This window comes from Typopeltis vanoorti, chromosome 5, assembly GCF_054136105.1.
Source record: "Typopeltis vanoorti isolate ZY-2024b chromosome 5, IOZ_Tvanoo_1.0, whole genome shotgun sequence".
NCBI lineage: Eukaryota > Metazoa > Arthropoda > Arachnida > Uropygi > Thelyphonidae > Typopeltis > Typopeltis vanoorti.
In genome coordinates, this window is record NC_143553.1 from 106272686 (window position 1) to 106289721 (window position 17036).

At 35.5% G+C, this 17036-nt stretch overlaps 1 protein-coding gene across 1 annotated transcript in view; it reads left to right on the forward strand.

Moving 5' to 3' along the window:
* The window catches only part of rg (A kinase anchor protein rugose), a 1380990-nt gene that overhangs the window by 1201735 nt on the left and 162219 nt on the right, over positions 1-17036 (forward strand). The window contains exon 45 of the mRNA XM_090393458.1: positions 12962-13056. Coding sequence (XP_090249584.1) covers positions 12962-13056 — 95 coding nt within the window. The remainder of the gene's footprint in view (positions 1-12961; positions 13057-17036) is intronic.

Here is a 17036-nt window from a genome sequence, read left to right on the forward strand (position 1 = left end):
CAAATCTGAAAACACACACCAACTCAACATTACCAGAGTTAAAGATCGATGCTATCGACATAAGAAGCCTGAATGGCAAAGAAATGGAGCTAGCCGAAAAATTAGATAAGTACCAGATTGACATAATATGGGTGACTGAAACAAAAAAGACAAAAACTGGTGAGATCTTTCTGAGCAATAAATACAAAATGTTATATTCAGGCAATGACAATCAAGGAAAAGAAGGAGTAGCCATGGTATTCAACACAAAATACGAGGCTAATCTTCTTGAATGGCAGCCAGTCTCAAGTAGAGTAATGTGGGCAAATATGAGAATGGGGAACTGAACAATGAGACTTATTTGTACCTATGGTCCCACAGAAGGTTCTACTAAGGTAGAAGTAGAGGAATTTTTTGAGGCTTTAGAAAAAGCAACTGACACAATGAAAAAGGAAAAGTTGGTCCTTGTTGGGATCTAAATAGCAGAGTAGGAAATGATTGTGAGACATACAAAAATATTTTGGGAAAATTTGGAGAAAAGAGCAAAACTAATAATAATGGCAAATATCTGTTGTATTTTTGCTCAGGACATGGACTGGTTATTACTAACACCATGTTCCAACATAAAAATGTGCACAAATTCACATGGAGAGAAGAGGCTAGGAATAAGAAAAGTCTCATTGATTATGTTATTGTTGATAGTGATGTTTTCTCCCTGGTGCAGGACAGAGTGTATAGAGGATTTGAAATTGGAAGTGATCACTATTTAGTCTTGAGCAGGATAGAATTGAATTTCATATTGAAAAGAATAACAGGTAAGAAAGTTTTAAAGTGAATAAAAGTTGTCAGCTCTCAGATGTGAACTGTAGACTAACATACACAAATATTATTGAAGAAAAAATGAAAGAGTTTGAGAACAGGAATCAAACCTTGGAGATTCAGTGGCAAGCCTTGAAGAAAGCCCTGATTGATTCAGCTAGAGAGGCATGTGGTGAAGTTGTCTGCAAAGATAGAAAAATTAGAATTCCGTGGTGGACACAGGAAGTTAAAGAGGCAGTGAAGGAAAAGAAGAAAGGATATCAAAAGTTCCTGGCAAATAAGTCAGCTTGTGCTCTTAGAGAATACAGAGACAAATGCAAGAATGCTAAACACTGTGTAAAACTAGCTAAACAAAAGTCATGGGAGGACTTTATCAAGAATATAGAAAATAAATATCAAGAAGGTGACAAAATATTCTAGAGGTTGTTGAAGAAGCTTAGGAATGGAGGAAAGAGTGCTGTAAAAGGAGTTAGAGATGATAAAGGTGACATGAAAACAGGAGAAAAAGATATCCTTGAAGTATGGAGTAATTACTTTGAAAAACTGCTAAATGAAACAAGCAGTGATGAGAGCACAGTGGTAAAAAACACTGCCCAGGCATTCAGTCAGGAATACATATCCATACTTAAAGTAGAAAAAGCCATCAAAGACGAAATGTGGAAAGGCAGCAGGAGTAGATGATATTCGACCAGAAATGCTGAAGTATGGTGGTATAAGAGTCTTACAGTGGCTGCACTGCATAGTTCAGAAAGCCTGGACAGAGGAACGAATTCCCGATGATTGGAGTAGAGCTCTATTAGTACACATATATAAAAAGGGAAATAAAACTCAATGTGAGAATTACAGAAGTATTTCCCTACTGATTGTTCCTGGCAAGATCTATGCAAGTATACTTGAGAAACGGTTGAGAAGAATTGTGGAAGAAAAGCTTGGTGAAGAACAAGCTGGATGCAGGCCAAATAGAGGCTGTCAGGATCAGATCTCACTTTACGACAAATAGTCGAGAAAGCATGGGAATATAACAAAGATCTGTATTTAAATTTTGTCGATCTGGAAAAGGCATATGACAAGGTGCCAAGAGAGAAGCTATTCAATATACGCTACAGTTATATGGTGTCAATGGGGGCATTATAACAAGCAATACTTAGTCTTTATTTGAGTTGTAAGTCAGCAGTTTAGAATTAAGGAAGTACAGGAAGATGGTTTAATGTTATTCATTATCTATATGGATCATGTTATGAATGAAAGTGGTATTAAACATGATATCAAAATTGGAGATGTTAATGTCAGCTCTTTGCTTTATGCGGATGATGTTATACTTCTAAATAAATCTCCTACAAGTCTGCAAGATTCTCTGACTAAATTGAATAACTGTTGTAATAGATATGGTATGAAGGTCAGCAATAAAAAGATAAAGACAATGAAAATAAGCAGAATCATTGAAAATATCAACTGTGTTGTGAATAGAGAACCTGTGGAACAAGTAAAATATTTCAGCTACTTAGGCACGATTTTTAGTGAAGATGGTAAATTAAATATGGAAATAGACAACAGAATCAACAGAGCTGGTATGGTAGGAAGTAAATTGAATAAATTCATATGGAATAAGAGAGAAATCAGTCGAAACACTAAATTAGCTGTATACAAGACAGTGTTCAAACCAGTTTTAACTTATGGATCTGAGAGCTGGATCAGCAGTAAAACACTTGACCAAAGACTAGAGACTGCAGATATGAGAGTCCTGAGAAAGATTAGAGGCATGAACAGATGGCATCAATGGCAATATCATATTAAAAACGAGGGTATTAGGAAAGAACTTGACATTGTCAGCATCTAGGAATGCGTTAGCAGAGTTAATCTCAGGTGGTATGGTCACTTAAACAGAATGGGGGAGGAAAGATTAGCAAAACAAGTGTTCTCTGCCAGGTTGGCAGCAAAATGACCCAGAGGAAGACCAAGATATAGGTGGATTGATACGGTACAAAGTTCCTTAGACGATAGAAATATAAGATCTGATAATGTTGGAGTCTTGACAAGTAACAGACTGATTTGGAGGAAAATTGTAGACAGGAAGTTAGTAATGATGTAATTTTTTTTCATGTAGTACTATCATATCCTGTACACCCCTTGAGGGTACGTGGCAGGAATCTGATGATGACGACTTATGAATTTAATCTTATTTGTATTTGATTATTTTCATATATACTTATGAATTTAATCTTATTTGTATTTGAATATTTTCATATATACTTATGATAGCTGATACAGTAAAATGTGCCTTAGAAGACAGAAATATAAGATAATATTGGAGTCTTGACATTTAACAGACTGATTTGGAGGAAAATTGTAGATAGGAAGTTAGGAATGATGTAAATTTTTCATGTAGTACTATCATATCCTGTACATCCCTTGAGGGTACATATCAAGAATTTGATGATAATGATGATAACTCAACTCATCCAAAGACCCACTCCCTCCACTAGCCCACGCTGGACTATACTGTATTTATTGTACTTGCAACATACCATATATAGGAGAAACAGGATGCACAATTCCTATCAGACAAAATGAACATAAATAACACATTAATATAATAATTATGGTGAAGCTGACCTTTCAGATCATGCCCTGTGAATACCTTAGACAGAATTGTCTGGAAAAGTACTAGCTGTCTACATCGCACTAAAACATGGTATGAACGGAAATTTAAGGAAGCCTCTAAGATCATTATCAACCACCCCAATATGATCAATAATGATGGTTTAAAAAATCCCAAACATATTGAAGGCATATATTTGACCCACAGAACCTTCCTCACTAAGAACAAGTATAAACAATACTGTAGAAAATCCAGTATCTTAAATAACAATTGTAATACTTAAAATAGGACATCATTGTTTCTGAAAGAAACCCATCTGTAAGAAAGAATGTTTAATCCTGTCATCATAAATAGAATTTAGCTTGATGTAATTTATAATTTTTTTTTTCACTAGAGGTCATGCCAGTAGAATAACATGTGATCAAATCATTGTTTCTCTAGCTTACAGTTAATAATGTAACTCATCTTGTTTTGTATATGTATGCTCCAGAAAATGATCTTGATATGAAGATCGAAACATCGGTATAATAAAAAAGTTTTTTAACACAGTTGTAAATTACATAAAATTTTTAAATGAAAACCACAAGAAACCTTATTGTTTTCAAATGTGCTTGAGCTCAAGGAAGACGCATCTGACATCAGAGTCAAAAGGAATCCTGGATCCATCATACATCTAGCATAAGAACAACTAAAACTAAAAAAGTCGGGACAAAATTCAGAAAATTTATGGCAAATATACCACCCGCTGGCTCTCTATCCTTGAACACAATGGTTACATAGTTGCTGACACATTCAGGGAAATTGGTGCAGAAACATCCTATTCTCCCCTGAGTTCCTTGCCCAAAAAAAGCAAAGCAGAAAAACAACAAACCCAGTTTTCTTCAAATGGCACTGAAGAGTACATCAGGCTGTTCACAAAAGAAACGAAAGCTGCTTTTCTTAATTGCCGTCCAACTGCTATTGGTCCAAGCATAATTTTACGTAAATGTAAAGTTGGTAAAGCATGTGTCACTATTGTTCTTAGATCAACTGTTGCACCTTTACCGAAGAATTTTCTGTAAGAACATATATCCACATACCTGACAAACAGCAATTATGTTTGCCTTTCCTAAGCTGTGGAATGATCCAAATTCCCCAAATTACTACTGCCCCAATTTGCTCTCATGGCTGCTTGTGCAAGATTTTGGAAAAAATGGTTAACTCTTATCTTTATGGTTTCTGGAAAGAAACAATATTTTATCAGAACATAATCTGGCTTTCAAAAAATATCATTCTACTACCAATCATCCAGTCCATCTGGAGGCATCCATTAAGAGTCAAGCATCTAGTATCACTTTTCTTTGATATGGAAAAGCTTATGACACTGCTTGATGATTTGAAATACTGAAAGACACATAATTTTGGTCTTGGAGGGAATCTCCCCATTTTTCTCAAATTGAAACTCCTTATCCTGCCTAATCTTCCAAGGTGTGAACTGCCTTCTTGACACTATAATCAAGAGTTCCACAAGGTTCCATTTTAAGTGTCATGCTTTTTTGCAATCAAGGTCAACTTTATAACAGAACAACTTTCTCCAACAGTAAGTAATATCCTATATCTGGATGACTTCGTCTTAGAAAGACTTCTGCTCAAGCCATTGACCATCTCTTTAAATGGGTGCTTGTAAATGGGTTCAGATTTTTAGAGCAGAAGACTTTGTATGCATGTTTGCTGCAGATGTGATCTTTATCCTGACTCCAAACTTTGACTAGGACAATCGTTAATTCAAGTTGCACCAGAAGCCAAATTCTTGGGATTCATATATGACAGCAAACTCAGTTTCCTACCTCACCTATATTATTTACGAGACAAGTGCCATAAAGCAATGAACATTCTAAGCATCCTATCTTCTATCTTTTTAGATGCTGATAGATGCTCTTTGCTTATACAGACATTGATAAGATCAAAACTTGATTATGAATCCCAAGTCTATGTTTCTGTCAAGAAGAATACACTGATGACTAGACTCCATTCACCATCAAGCCATCAGAATTTCAACTGGAGCATTTTGCACTTCACCTATTCCTAGTCTGTATGTCAAACCAAATGAACTACCTTTGTCACTTTGATGTTAACAGCTGTCTCTGTTATATGCAATGATAATAAAATCCTTGTAGACTTTCCTACTTGGCCAACTATTTTCCATCCACAATGGGAGAATCTGTGCAACACTTGACAGAGTGCCATGAAACCCTTTGGTTTGTGAATAAAAGGTCTTCTATAAGCTCTAGAGATAGCAATAATCAAGATAGCCCAGAAACTACCAAACACACTTGCACCATGGCACTCTTACATACCACTATGTAGCTTTTTTTCAGCATGCTACTAAAATTTTTCTATCCCTCTAGTTGTCTACTAGCAGCGTTTCAAGGCTTATAGAATTGAACAACTCTTGTCTACATGGTTCAAAATCTGAGCTCCTACTGGCATCTTGCTGTCTTTCCAGACAGTATAATATCTGCACAAATTTCATTAGAATGTAATAATTTTACAGCTGAGCTACCAACATTACATAATAAATGCAGATTCACAGACTCCCCTACATGTGATAAAAATATTAGAGAGCCACAGAACCATTCAGTGCTTTCTGAAATCCAACATGTCCTTTCTCAGGTATGGAGGCTACACTTCGATGTATGCTTCTGTTGGATTCCAAGCCACATTGGGATTAAGGGAAATGAGGCTATAGATACTGCAGCTTGGTCAGCTCATTTCTCAACCTTTCCACACCCTTACTCACAACCTTCTTATACAGCTTCCCAGAATGGCCTCTTGTTCTTCCCATGTCTCCAACCATTCTATGAAAAATCTAATCTACATTAATCTAGTAATAATCCCTTGCCAACTTATATGTCTTGATCATGTCTCCCCTTTTCTTCTATCCACTAGACTCTGCAGTTTGCTTTCTCTAAATTTGCCTTCATACTCTACATTCCAGAAACCACCTTAGTCAATCACCTCTGAACCCATTCCAACATCTCTTCATCCTTTTGAAAACCTGGTGACCTTGTACAATGGAATTGTAACATCCTTACTCCTGCATGTCAAGTGTTCTCCACACCTCCACTAAGATATATTTCAACCAATCTTATACTCTGCATCCCATCTGTGCTTCCCAAACTTTAAAACCTTATTTGCTACATTGAACTGGTAGCCCCATTCAGAAAGTCTATTCAAGTTCTCTTGAAAGGTACAACATCGTTTGTACTCCTTATAGTTCTTTTCAACTTTGCATCATCTGCAAACAACTGTATACCATTCAATCCCTTCCCAAGGATCTGTTTTGGGTTAAATAGCAATGGACCCAAAACATATACTTAGGGTACATAACTAGTGACCTTCCTCCTCCAGGATATCTCTCCCCCATACACAACTTGCTGATACCTATCAGGCAGCAAATCTCCAATCCAAATGCACTAATCTACTATTCAACTCCATCTGGTGCCCTCTGTACTTGAGGTATCAAACACAAAACGAAAGTCAGATATAACACCCTTCCACTGACTTTCAGTCCTTGACCATTGATGATTCAGAGTTATGGCTGAAGAAGTAGCTAAAACTAACTTGATGTATTATGTGATTCTGGCCAGTTTGCCCATTTTTCAGGATGTAAAACTATGCTACTTCCATATGAGGCTGGCTAACTCACCTTCAGTTAGAAAGCCCTTTTAATGGTTTTTCCCATACTGGACAGGATTCAAACCCATATCGTTCCAACCAGAGTGCATCGTCAACACTAAATAATCTGCAACATATTCTTACTCTCAAATTCCTGGTACTAAAATGCAAACACAGAAAAACATCCAATTCTGTTCTCTTTGAATAGTGTGGAACTCTAACTTGCTATTCCAGAAACTAAAAACTTCTCTGTTTTGGGATAAGCCAGTGCTGTAGGATCAGTTCACACCCTTACGAAATGGTTAAACATTTATCACTCATGATCTTATATGAATCTGCTGCTCATCCTTTATAAACAAAAGCTCCACGCGAATGAATTTTCAGATTCCTGACAATACTGTTGGCTTTCTAACTCTACGTAAATATCGCAAAAACGTCATGTGATTTTCAGCCAACAGCTTTGACTAGTTGCTTGTTAATGGTTTTGGAAAAGGTTAACTCTCATCTCCAGTGGCTTCTGGAGAGCAACATTTTTTCCCAAAACATATTCTAGCTCCCATGAAATCATTCAATTACATCATTTAGCCTGAGTAGAAACATGTCAGAGATGTTTCCCTGTAAAAGTGAAGCATTTATCCAGTTTTCTTTGACTTAAAAAAAAAAAGCATATTACACAGCTGGAAGATTTGGCTATAAAAGTATGGTAATAGAAAGAACCTTCCTCTTTTTTCTGATACTTCTTGTTTAATCAAGCTTTCCAATTCTGCAGTGGAGGACCTCTCTCTCTTTCCCCTCCTCTCTCGACCTTTTATCTTGGATAAAAGTCCTTGCTATTAAAGTGAAATTCAATATAACAGAACAGTAAGCAACTATAAGCAGTAGTGCCCTCTGCATAGTTGACTTTACCATTTTTTGTCATGCAAACACAGTTGTAGCAAGCTATTCACTATCTCTCTTCCTGGGGAAAAAAAAAAGTACCAAAAGTATTGTATTCAGAATACTCAGCAGTACATATAATTGATGAGTACTCTGAGTAGAATTAATAGTACAGTATTAGTGGACAACAAGGTTGTCCAAAAAAAAGTGCTCTGGACAGTTCAGGTTTTCTGGTAATAATGCTCGATAGCAAAGTTGGATAAAAAGAATTCAGGACTCTAGGTTTACAAAAATAACGTTCACTTATAGTCATTCATCCTTCTATCTTTGGTTTGTTTCTTCATTGCTTGCTTCAGTTTACTATAAGACCATCATGGGAATTACCTGACAGTTCAGTCATCAAAGTTATTCACAAAATTTCTAAAACCAGGACTATAGGTCCAACATCAATCAGAATATATTCAGCATTTCAACCACAATAAAATAAACACTGTTTCTTAAATTAATTTATTTGTGATCAGACAAATCCTAGAGATCAAACAAATTGAGCTTTTTTTTTTTCAAGCCACTTCACGCTTCCAGTAAGAAGGGTGCTGGTTTCACACAAGACAATGAAATTCATCTCCAACCTCAAGAAACGTTCACAAACATGGCTGTCTACAGTGGAATTCCAATGCATGACTCATTGGAAAGCATACACTTTGCCTAATTAGGCTGGCATTTACTATATGATTTTTTAGATCATTTCAATAGTTAGCAAGAGGTTACTTATTATTATTTTTAATGCTTCTACTCAGGAGAGGTCTGGGAACAGACTTATGGCTTACCACTCACTATTATGTTGTTGTTATTATTATTATGTTTTACTGTCAGCACTATTATCACCCTCTTAAGTAGTGCATTCCATATCCTTACCACTTTAGCAGCCAATATATTCCATGAATTTTTAATGGTACTTGTGGCATAATAAAAATGGCTTATTAAACACATGCATTCACAAAAGTATGTAATAATTTTATATAATAATAATATCATAATAAAATTATTATATGCCCTTGTGAATGCATCTGTTTACTAAACCAATGTATTCCATGCTTCTACCACTTTCCATTCAAAAGGATACTCCTCACTCTCTTACCATTTTCTTACACATTATTTAGCCATGTGCTAAATAAATAAATATGTATTAAAAAATCATTCCACTTTTATGTGTTTTGAAATTGATATTTAATATTATTTCTGATGAAGTATAGCATAGTGCTGAAGAAACTAGTTTTTTATTTTATTTTATTTTTTATTTATTATTGTTTTTTTTTATAATGTTGTTTGCAAACCTATAGTATATTTTGTGCTGTGGTGGGTTAAGGATAATTTTTTTTCATATTTATAGCAATTTTATATATACATATATATGTTTGTATTTTTAATTTATTTTTTACATAGTCTTGGAAACCTTGCTCTAGAGACCAAACATGGAAATTTTTCAAGTCACTTCATGTCTCCAGTAAGTGGAATGGTGGTCTCACACTAGGTGATGAAATTCATCTCCCACCTAAAAACAATCACAAACACCCATGCTATGGTGGGGATTCGAACCAATAGTCTGTTGATTGGAGAGTGGGTATGCTAACCACTTGGCCAACCAGGCTGGCATTTACTGTCGTACTTTTAATGTGGTTATACTAAATTCATTATAATTTGTTACCTATCATTGTGTCTTGTAAGTTTTCATCCTCTTCATATCCCAAGTATGGGCACAGTAATCCAGATACAGTCTGCTGATTCAATGAAATCACCATATTCTTATCTCTGCTGATGAAGTCCTCTGAGATTTGTCTTCACTACTACTACTACTACTGTTATATGTCTCCTGAACTTTAAATTTTTATCTACCATTACTTCATAATCGCTTGCCTCTTCCACTTTCTCTAGTATAGTTCCACCAACAGAGTTGGCTGCCCCATCTGTGGATTCCAAATTTCAGTCTTGCATTTAGTTGCATTAAACTAATATCTCCATTCATCTGCCCACTTTTCAGCTTATTCAGATTCTTCTGAAAAAGTCTAATATCCTTATTATTACTATTAACATTCCACAACTTCACATTGTCCTCAAATAACTACACATCTCTGTGCAGTTCAGTGCCATTATTATTACTATCATCATATCTCCATGAAGTGAAAGGACTCATCATGCAAAGTCAAATGCACACACAGAGCTTTTCTATATACTTCAGCCATACTTTGTGCTTGGGAGGGACTCAATTATGTATTGCTTTCAAGGCTCCATGGAGTCTGAAGATTCATCATTGGAGATTACATACTCACATGCTACAATAACTATTATACCTTGCTTAGAAGACATTCAGCATTGGAGCCCTCACTATCAACTCTGGAAATGCATTCCACTTATTTACCACTTGTCATGCAAAAAATCTTCTTTTCACTTCCTTACTCTTGTGACTTTTGTACAGCTTTCAGGGCATGACTTCTTGTTATCCATCACCCATTACACTATGCAACAATTCCACTGTATTGTTGTCTATATGATAAGCTCTTTTCACCAACTTTTATTGATCACTTAATCAGTTGATATCTCAATCATATCACCTAGCCTCCTCCTGTCTGTCACCCTGCATACTACATATCCTTAACCTATCCTCAACATTCCAGAGTCCTGAGACAGTCTTACTTATTTGCCTGTGCACTTTCTCTCTCCCCTCATTGCCAGTATATCCAGGTGACCAGATCTGTACATAGAAATCCAAATGAGTCCTAATTTAGTGCCTTATACAGTGGAACTATCATCTTTTTATCTGAACTCTTGAAGCTACATCACATTAGAGTACTAATTTTCTGGATAATCCTTACAGCTTTGGGAGTCCATTGCTACACTTTCAATTTGTTTAAAGAGCTGGTTGGTTATTCCTGCTGAAATACCTCAATTTAAGATTGTGCTTAAAGAGTTTGCAAATGTTGCAGGGAGGGGGGGGGGGTTGGAAAGCCCTAGCGTATCATTCATTGGAACATTAAGTGAAAAGCGACAATGCATTAAAGCTCACCAACTGATTAAGTGATCATTCTCCTCCATTAGAAGGCTCTGTATAGTGGTTTTAAACTGTGGAATTTATTTATTTATTTATTTTTTTTTATGTAAGGCAGTGTTTTTCTGATGTACTTTGTGTTCAAATCCAAAATGTTTAGCAAGGTGGGACAATTTATAGTATTAACTTGCTAAACATTTGGCGGCAGTTTACTGCATTGGTGGAACCGTGCTCCAGGAAATTGATGAGGCACGAGATTTAGGAGTGTTGGTAGATAAGGAATTGAAATTTAGGGGACACATTGCAAAAGTGACCAAAACAGCTCATCAAATCACTTGGTTGCTGAAGAATACGTTGACAAGCAGGTTATTGTTCCTCTGTATCGAGCCTTGATAAGACCCCATCTAGACTACTGTGCTCAGATTTGGTCACCTAGGTTTCTTCTTGATGGGGAGGAGGTGGAGAGGATCCAGAGGCGAGTGACCAAGATGATAGCAGGTCTGTGGAATGAACCGTATGAGAACAGGTTGAGGATTTGTGGGTTGCAAAAATTGGTTGATAGGCAGAGAAGGGGAGATATGATTGAGACATTCAAATTACTGAAGGGTTTCTATAAAATTAATTCAGAAGATATTTTTGAGAACAGGGCTGGTTGTGGGAGGACTAGGGGACATCCATGGAAACTGGGCAAAAGTGTGGTTAGTAAAGGTGTTAGAGCTGGGTTCTTTACTTTTAGAGTAGTGAATGAGTGGAATGCGCTCCCTGAGTCTGTGGTGGATGCTGTGACAGTGAATGAGTTTAAGGCGAGGTATGATAGATACTGTATGAATGTCAAATAGTTGTGATGAATATGATTTGGGGCCTCCCTCGATGAGTCTAATGACTCCCTGGAGTTTCCCGTAATAATAGTAATAGTAATAAACATTTGGCATCTTTGCTCAACAAAAAATATTAATTAATTAAAAATAAAATTATATTACTTAAGTAATCTGAAGAACATGCTTCCAGTGATTGAGAGACTGACCACATTCCCAATTGATGTTGGAAATTTGACTAGTATTTCTTGATTGGTGGTAAGTAATTTGATGAGTTAGTAGGGAGAGACACTTTTGTAAAGCTTAAGGCTTGAAATTCTGTGAAAAAGCTGTCTGTATATGTTTAGAGTATGCAGTCGAACAAGACATTTATTGCATGCTGGCCTGGTTGGCCAAGTGGTCAATGTATCTGCTCTCCAGCCAAAAGTCTGCGGGTTCAAATCCCGCTGTGGGCAGAATTTGAACCCGCAACATGTTTGTGATTGTCTGTGAAAATACTAGTGGTGGTGGCAGTGGTCGACAGTAGATGCCATTGGTGTAGATGATGAAGGTAGTTGCGGTTGGTGAATTGGTGGAGATGGAGAGCTGTAGAGTAAGTGCCCTCCCTCGATGAGTCTTTGGACTCCCTGGAGGTGCTATGTAATAATATAATAATAATCATATCTCTTGATGTATATTCTAGGCACTTTTTTTCAGTTATTGTTATGTTAATTGACTAAAGATTTATAGAACAGTGATAGAGAATGAGGGATGAAAATAGGTAGATCAAATTTTTGAAATCTTGAGGCCAACATGTTTATTTAGGTTGGAAGAGTTGATGATTTCCTCACTATCATCCTTAAACTTCCTATCTTACCAGTACATTTTACACTGCACCAGTTGGGTTCATTTCCTGTCTGTTCTGTGGTTTGTGTGAATGGTCAGACAACCTGATTTACTGCAACATACATCTCACATGGTTCTGCTCCTCCAAGAGGAACACAAAAGGTAATCCCATTTATAAAAATGTTAGTGGCACTGCTCTATATTTTGCTATTTTAATATGAAATAACTGTCCTTTTAAAATTCTTTGTTGGTATTTATCTTTTGTGTTTGCTGTATTAGGATATTTGCCATATATTACATTTCTCCAATATGTGAAGTAACTTATAATACTTACTTAAAATGTTTTAGGTCCTGAAGCAGTAAGAGCAACAAATGTGTTTTACTATTTAACATACGAAGGCAATGTTGATCTTGAGAATATGAAAGATCTTGTCATGAAAGAGGTAGATGTAAATTTATTTTGTTGTATTTGTTTTATATGTATACTGTGAAGATTATTTTAATAATTGTATATTTTGTTATTAATGAATAATGAATCCAAAGTCATTCAGATTATGATTCTGCAGTATGGATTTTTAATCATAAAATATTTTAATTTTTCAATTGCCTGCTAAGTGAAATGTTTTACAGACTTTTTTATTATCTATGTTGCATTCATCCAAATATGCAACAGTATTGTTGTTCTCTAACTCATCAGTACATGGATAGTGCAAATGCACCGTAAATCATGTGCCAACTTATATTATTTCTGTTTATATTATATTTGGTCATTCAAACATATAATTAAATTGAAATATATATTGATCTTTAATTGACCATGATTTATAAACATTTAATACTAACAAGTTTCACCGATAGAGGTGTCCGGCTTCTTCAGGGCTTATAACGGTAAGAGAAAAAAACTGAAAGTGGCTAGTACAGAGAAAATGGAGTAACACTATCGTATAAATTAAACATTAAAATGGAATGCATAACATTACACGCATGGAGTGTGTTGTGTTAGTAACTGTTATGAGAGCACGTTCTGTAGTTTTGAGCGAAATGAAATCCTGGCAGACTAAGTGATCTTATTAAGGTTTTCCATATATCAGCTATTATCATTCCCTGGTTTCTGTTAAGATTTTCTACAGAACGGAGGACTATAATCTCTTCTTTGAAATTTTCACAACGAAAATCTTCTAAAAAAACTCAAATCAAAAAATTCAACACACTGTATGAAAAGTATCACAACTCCAGACCGAGCCTCCCTGATGAAAAAGTGATTTTTAACCTTTCAGACCATATATTAACACAACCAGAAACTGAAATACTTAAGAAAGGATTCAATTTCACCATCTCCCCAGATCATATTCCTAAGGTTGACATCATCAGTAACATAGAGAAAGCACTCTCATCATTCCAGAAACAACGGCATATCATCTGAGATTAAAAAGTGCTATTATCCTTTCAACTTCAAAGCCACCTAACCTAAACATAACACCCCAAGAAAAAAGAGCTCTCTCAAACTTGAAAAAGGATAAACAAATAACTATCTTAAAAGCAGACAAAGGTAATGCCACAGTCATTTTAAATTCATTTCATCACTGCCTTAAATCTAAGGACTACGTAGCCACGATTGCAGAATTACTATCAGACCCATCAACATATCACATATTAGAGTCTGACCCAACATGGAAAAACCACAAGGACACTAACAACTTATTACGTAACATGACTAGTTGGTCCACAGACTTGTAACGGAATCTGAAGTCACTACACCCATCGATGCCATGATTGTATGAAGCCCCGAAAGTGGAGTTCCACTACGCCCGATCATTGACGGAAGAAAAGCTCCTACATGTTTATTGTCCAAACACCTCTCCAGCCTCCTAAAAGGACATATCAGAAAATCGGACACTTACATTAAGAATTCAAAAAGCACTTTATTGAAAAATTGAAAGACATCTTAATCTTAAAGACAGACCTTCTCGCTAGCTTGGACGTGGTATCTTTATTTACTAACATCCCAATAGAAGGAGTTATCAGTATCCTTTACAATCTCTTCCCTGAAAATACGGCTCACTTTTTTCATCACTGCCTTAAATCTAATTATTTCAAATGGAACGAAATGATATATGAGCAACTAAATGGTTTAACTATGGGCAGTCTCTTTTTGCCACTCTGTGCAGATCTGTTCATGGAAAAGCTAGAAACAAACATCTTTTCAAAATTAGACCCAAAACCTTTAGTGTGGTGGAGGTATGTAGACTATGTCTTCATAATTTGGAGGGACACAAAAACAGCTCTTTTGGACTTTTTAACCAAAATGAATTATTTTCATCAAAAAATACAATTCACTTTGAAACTGCAAAAAAATAATCAACTACCATTTTTGGACACCCTAATCAAGAAACTAAATGCTACCTTCATTTCAAGTCACCTCACCATATTTCCCAGAAGCTCAGCATAATACATATGCTCCAACATAGAGCTACTAACATCATCTTAGAAGAAAAAGAACTCTATGATGAAATTACTCATATATCAGAGACATTAATAAAAAATGGCCATCCAAAGAATCTAATCAACAAGTTTCTTCATAGAAATCCCCCCACAACAACAACTTGCCATCACTCAATACAGTTCATCCTTAGTTATTCCTTATGCAGGTACAGTGTCCGAGAAGATCGCAAAACTTTTTAAACCTTTCAACATCAGAGTTGTGTTCAAATCGGTCAAGACCGTAACATTTTAAGATCATTGTCCGTCACGTTTTAAGATCGCCAAAAGACATTAATCCTTTTTTCAAACACGCTGGAGTGTACAACATCCCATGTGCTTGTGGTCTAAACTATATAGGACAGATGTCAAGAATCCTCGAAATCCGAAAAAAAGAACATGTAGGAGATGTTAATAACAACAGAACAGACAACTCAGATCTATCCCCATCATTTCACCATTGCTAACCTTACCTAGAAGAAAATTTCCGTTCTAGAAATTTCAAAGAAGCCATTGTCGTCCTTTGTTCTGGAGAGAATCTTAACAGAAACCAGGGAATGATAATAGCTGACATATGGAAAACCTTAATAAGATCACTTAGTCTGCCAGAATTTAATTTTGCTCAAAACTACAGAACGTGCTCTCATAACAGTGACTAACACAATATACTTCATGTGTGTAATATTTTAATGTTTAATTTTTATGATAGTATTACTCCATTTTCTCTGTACTAACCACTTTGAGTTTTTTTTTTTTTCTCTTAACGTTATAAGCCCTGAAGAAGCCGGACAGCCCCTTCGGCGAAACTTGTTGGTATTAGATGTTTATAAATCATGGTCAATTAAAGATCAATATATATTTCAATTTAATTACATTATTTCTCTTCAACAATACATTACAGTACAGTACTGCTTCATTTATCATATTGGTTGCAGATCTTACAACAACAACATAATATTTTAATTTAAATCAAGAAATGGCTAAAAAGAAACTTTCATACTGGGAAAATGCCTTATACAAATAAGAAAGAACACTTGATTTTTGTGTACAACTCCCATTCATTCTAATACAAAAATACACTAAAGAAAATACATCATTATAGACTCAGTAACAAAAAACAGAAATATCAGAATATATAAAAATTAACTCAGTAATAGATAAAATTTACAGATTGAAAAAAATAGAAAGAAATGGATTGAGCACATTGGAAGAATGATATTCAGGTATCACATGACTGGAGGAAGGAGAAGTCAAAGACAACTAAGGAGATAGATAGAAAATGAGACCAGAACAGGCCACAGAGCATAAATATCCTGGAAAGACGATGGTAGTGATCCTAAAGGAAAGATTCTGTATAATTCAACTTCTTTAAGAGTAAATCTGTTTTTTTTTTTTTTGTTTTTTTGTTTTTTTTTCCCTCCCCAAATATGTTTAATATTCAAAACTTGCACTATTTCTCATTCATGAATTAGGTGAAAGCAGCGTTGGTCTGAGTAAATTTTTGAGTGTGTGCAAGATTTTTTTTCCGCCCTTCGGTCAAAATTGTATATATATATATAAAAATTATATATATATATATATAGTGAATAAATAAATAATAATAAATAAAAATAATAAATAAACATGAAAACGGGAGAAAAAGATATCCTTGAAGTATGGAGTAATTACTTTGAAAAACTGCTAAATGAAACAAGCAGTGATGACAGCACAGTGGTAAAAAACACTGACCAGGCATGCCGTCAGGAATACATATCCATACTAGAAGTAGAAAAAGCCATCAAAGGCTTGAAATGCGGAAAGGCAGCAGGAGTAGATGATACTCGACCAGAAATGCTGAAGTATGGTGGTATAAGAGTCATACAGTGGCTGCACTGCATAGTTCAGAAAGCCTGGACAGAGGGACGAATTCCCGATGATTGGAGTAGAGCTCTCATTGTACCCATAT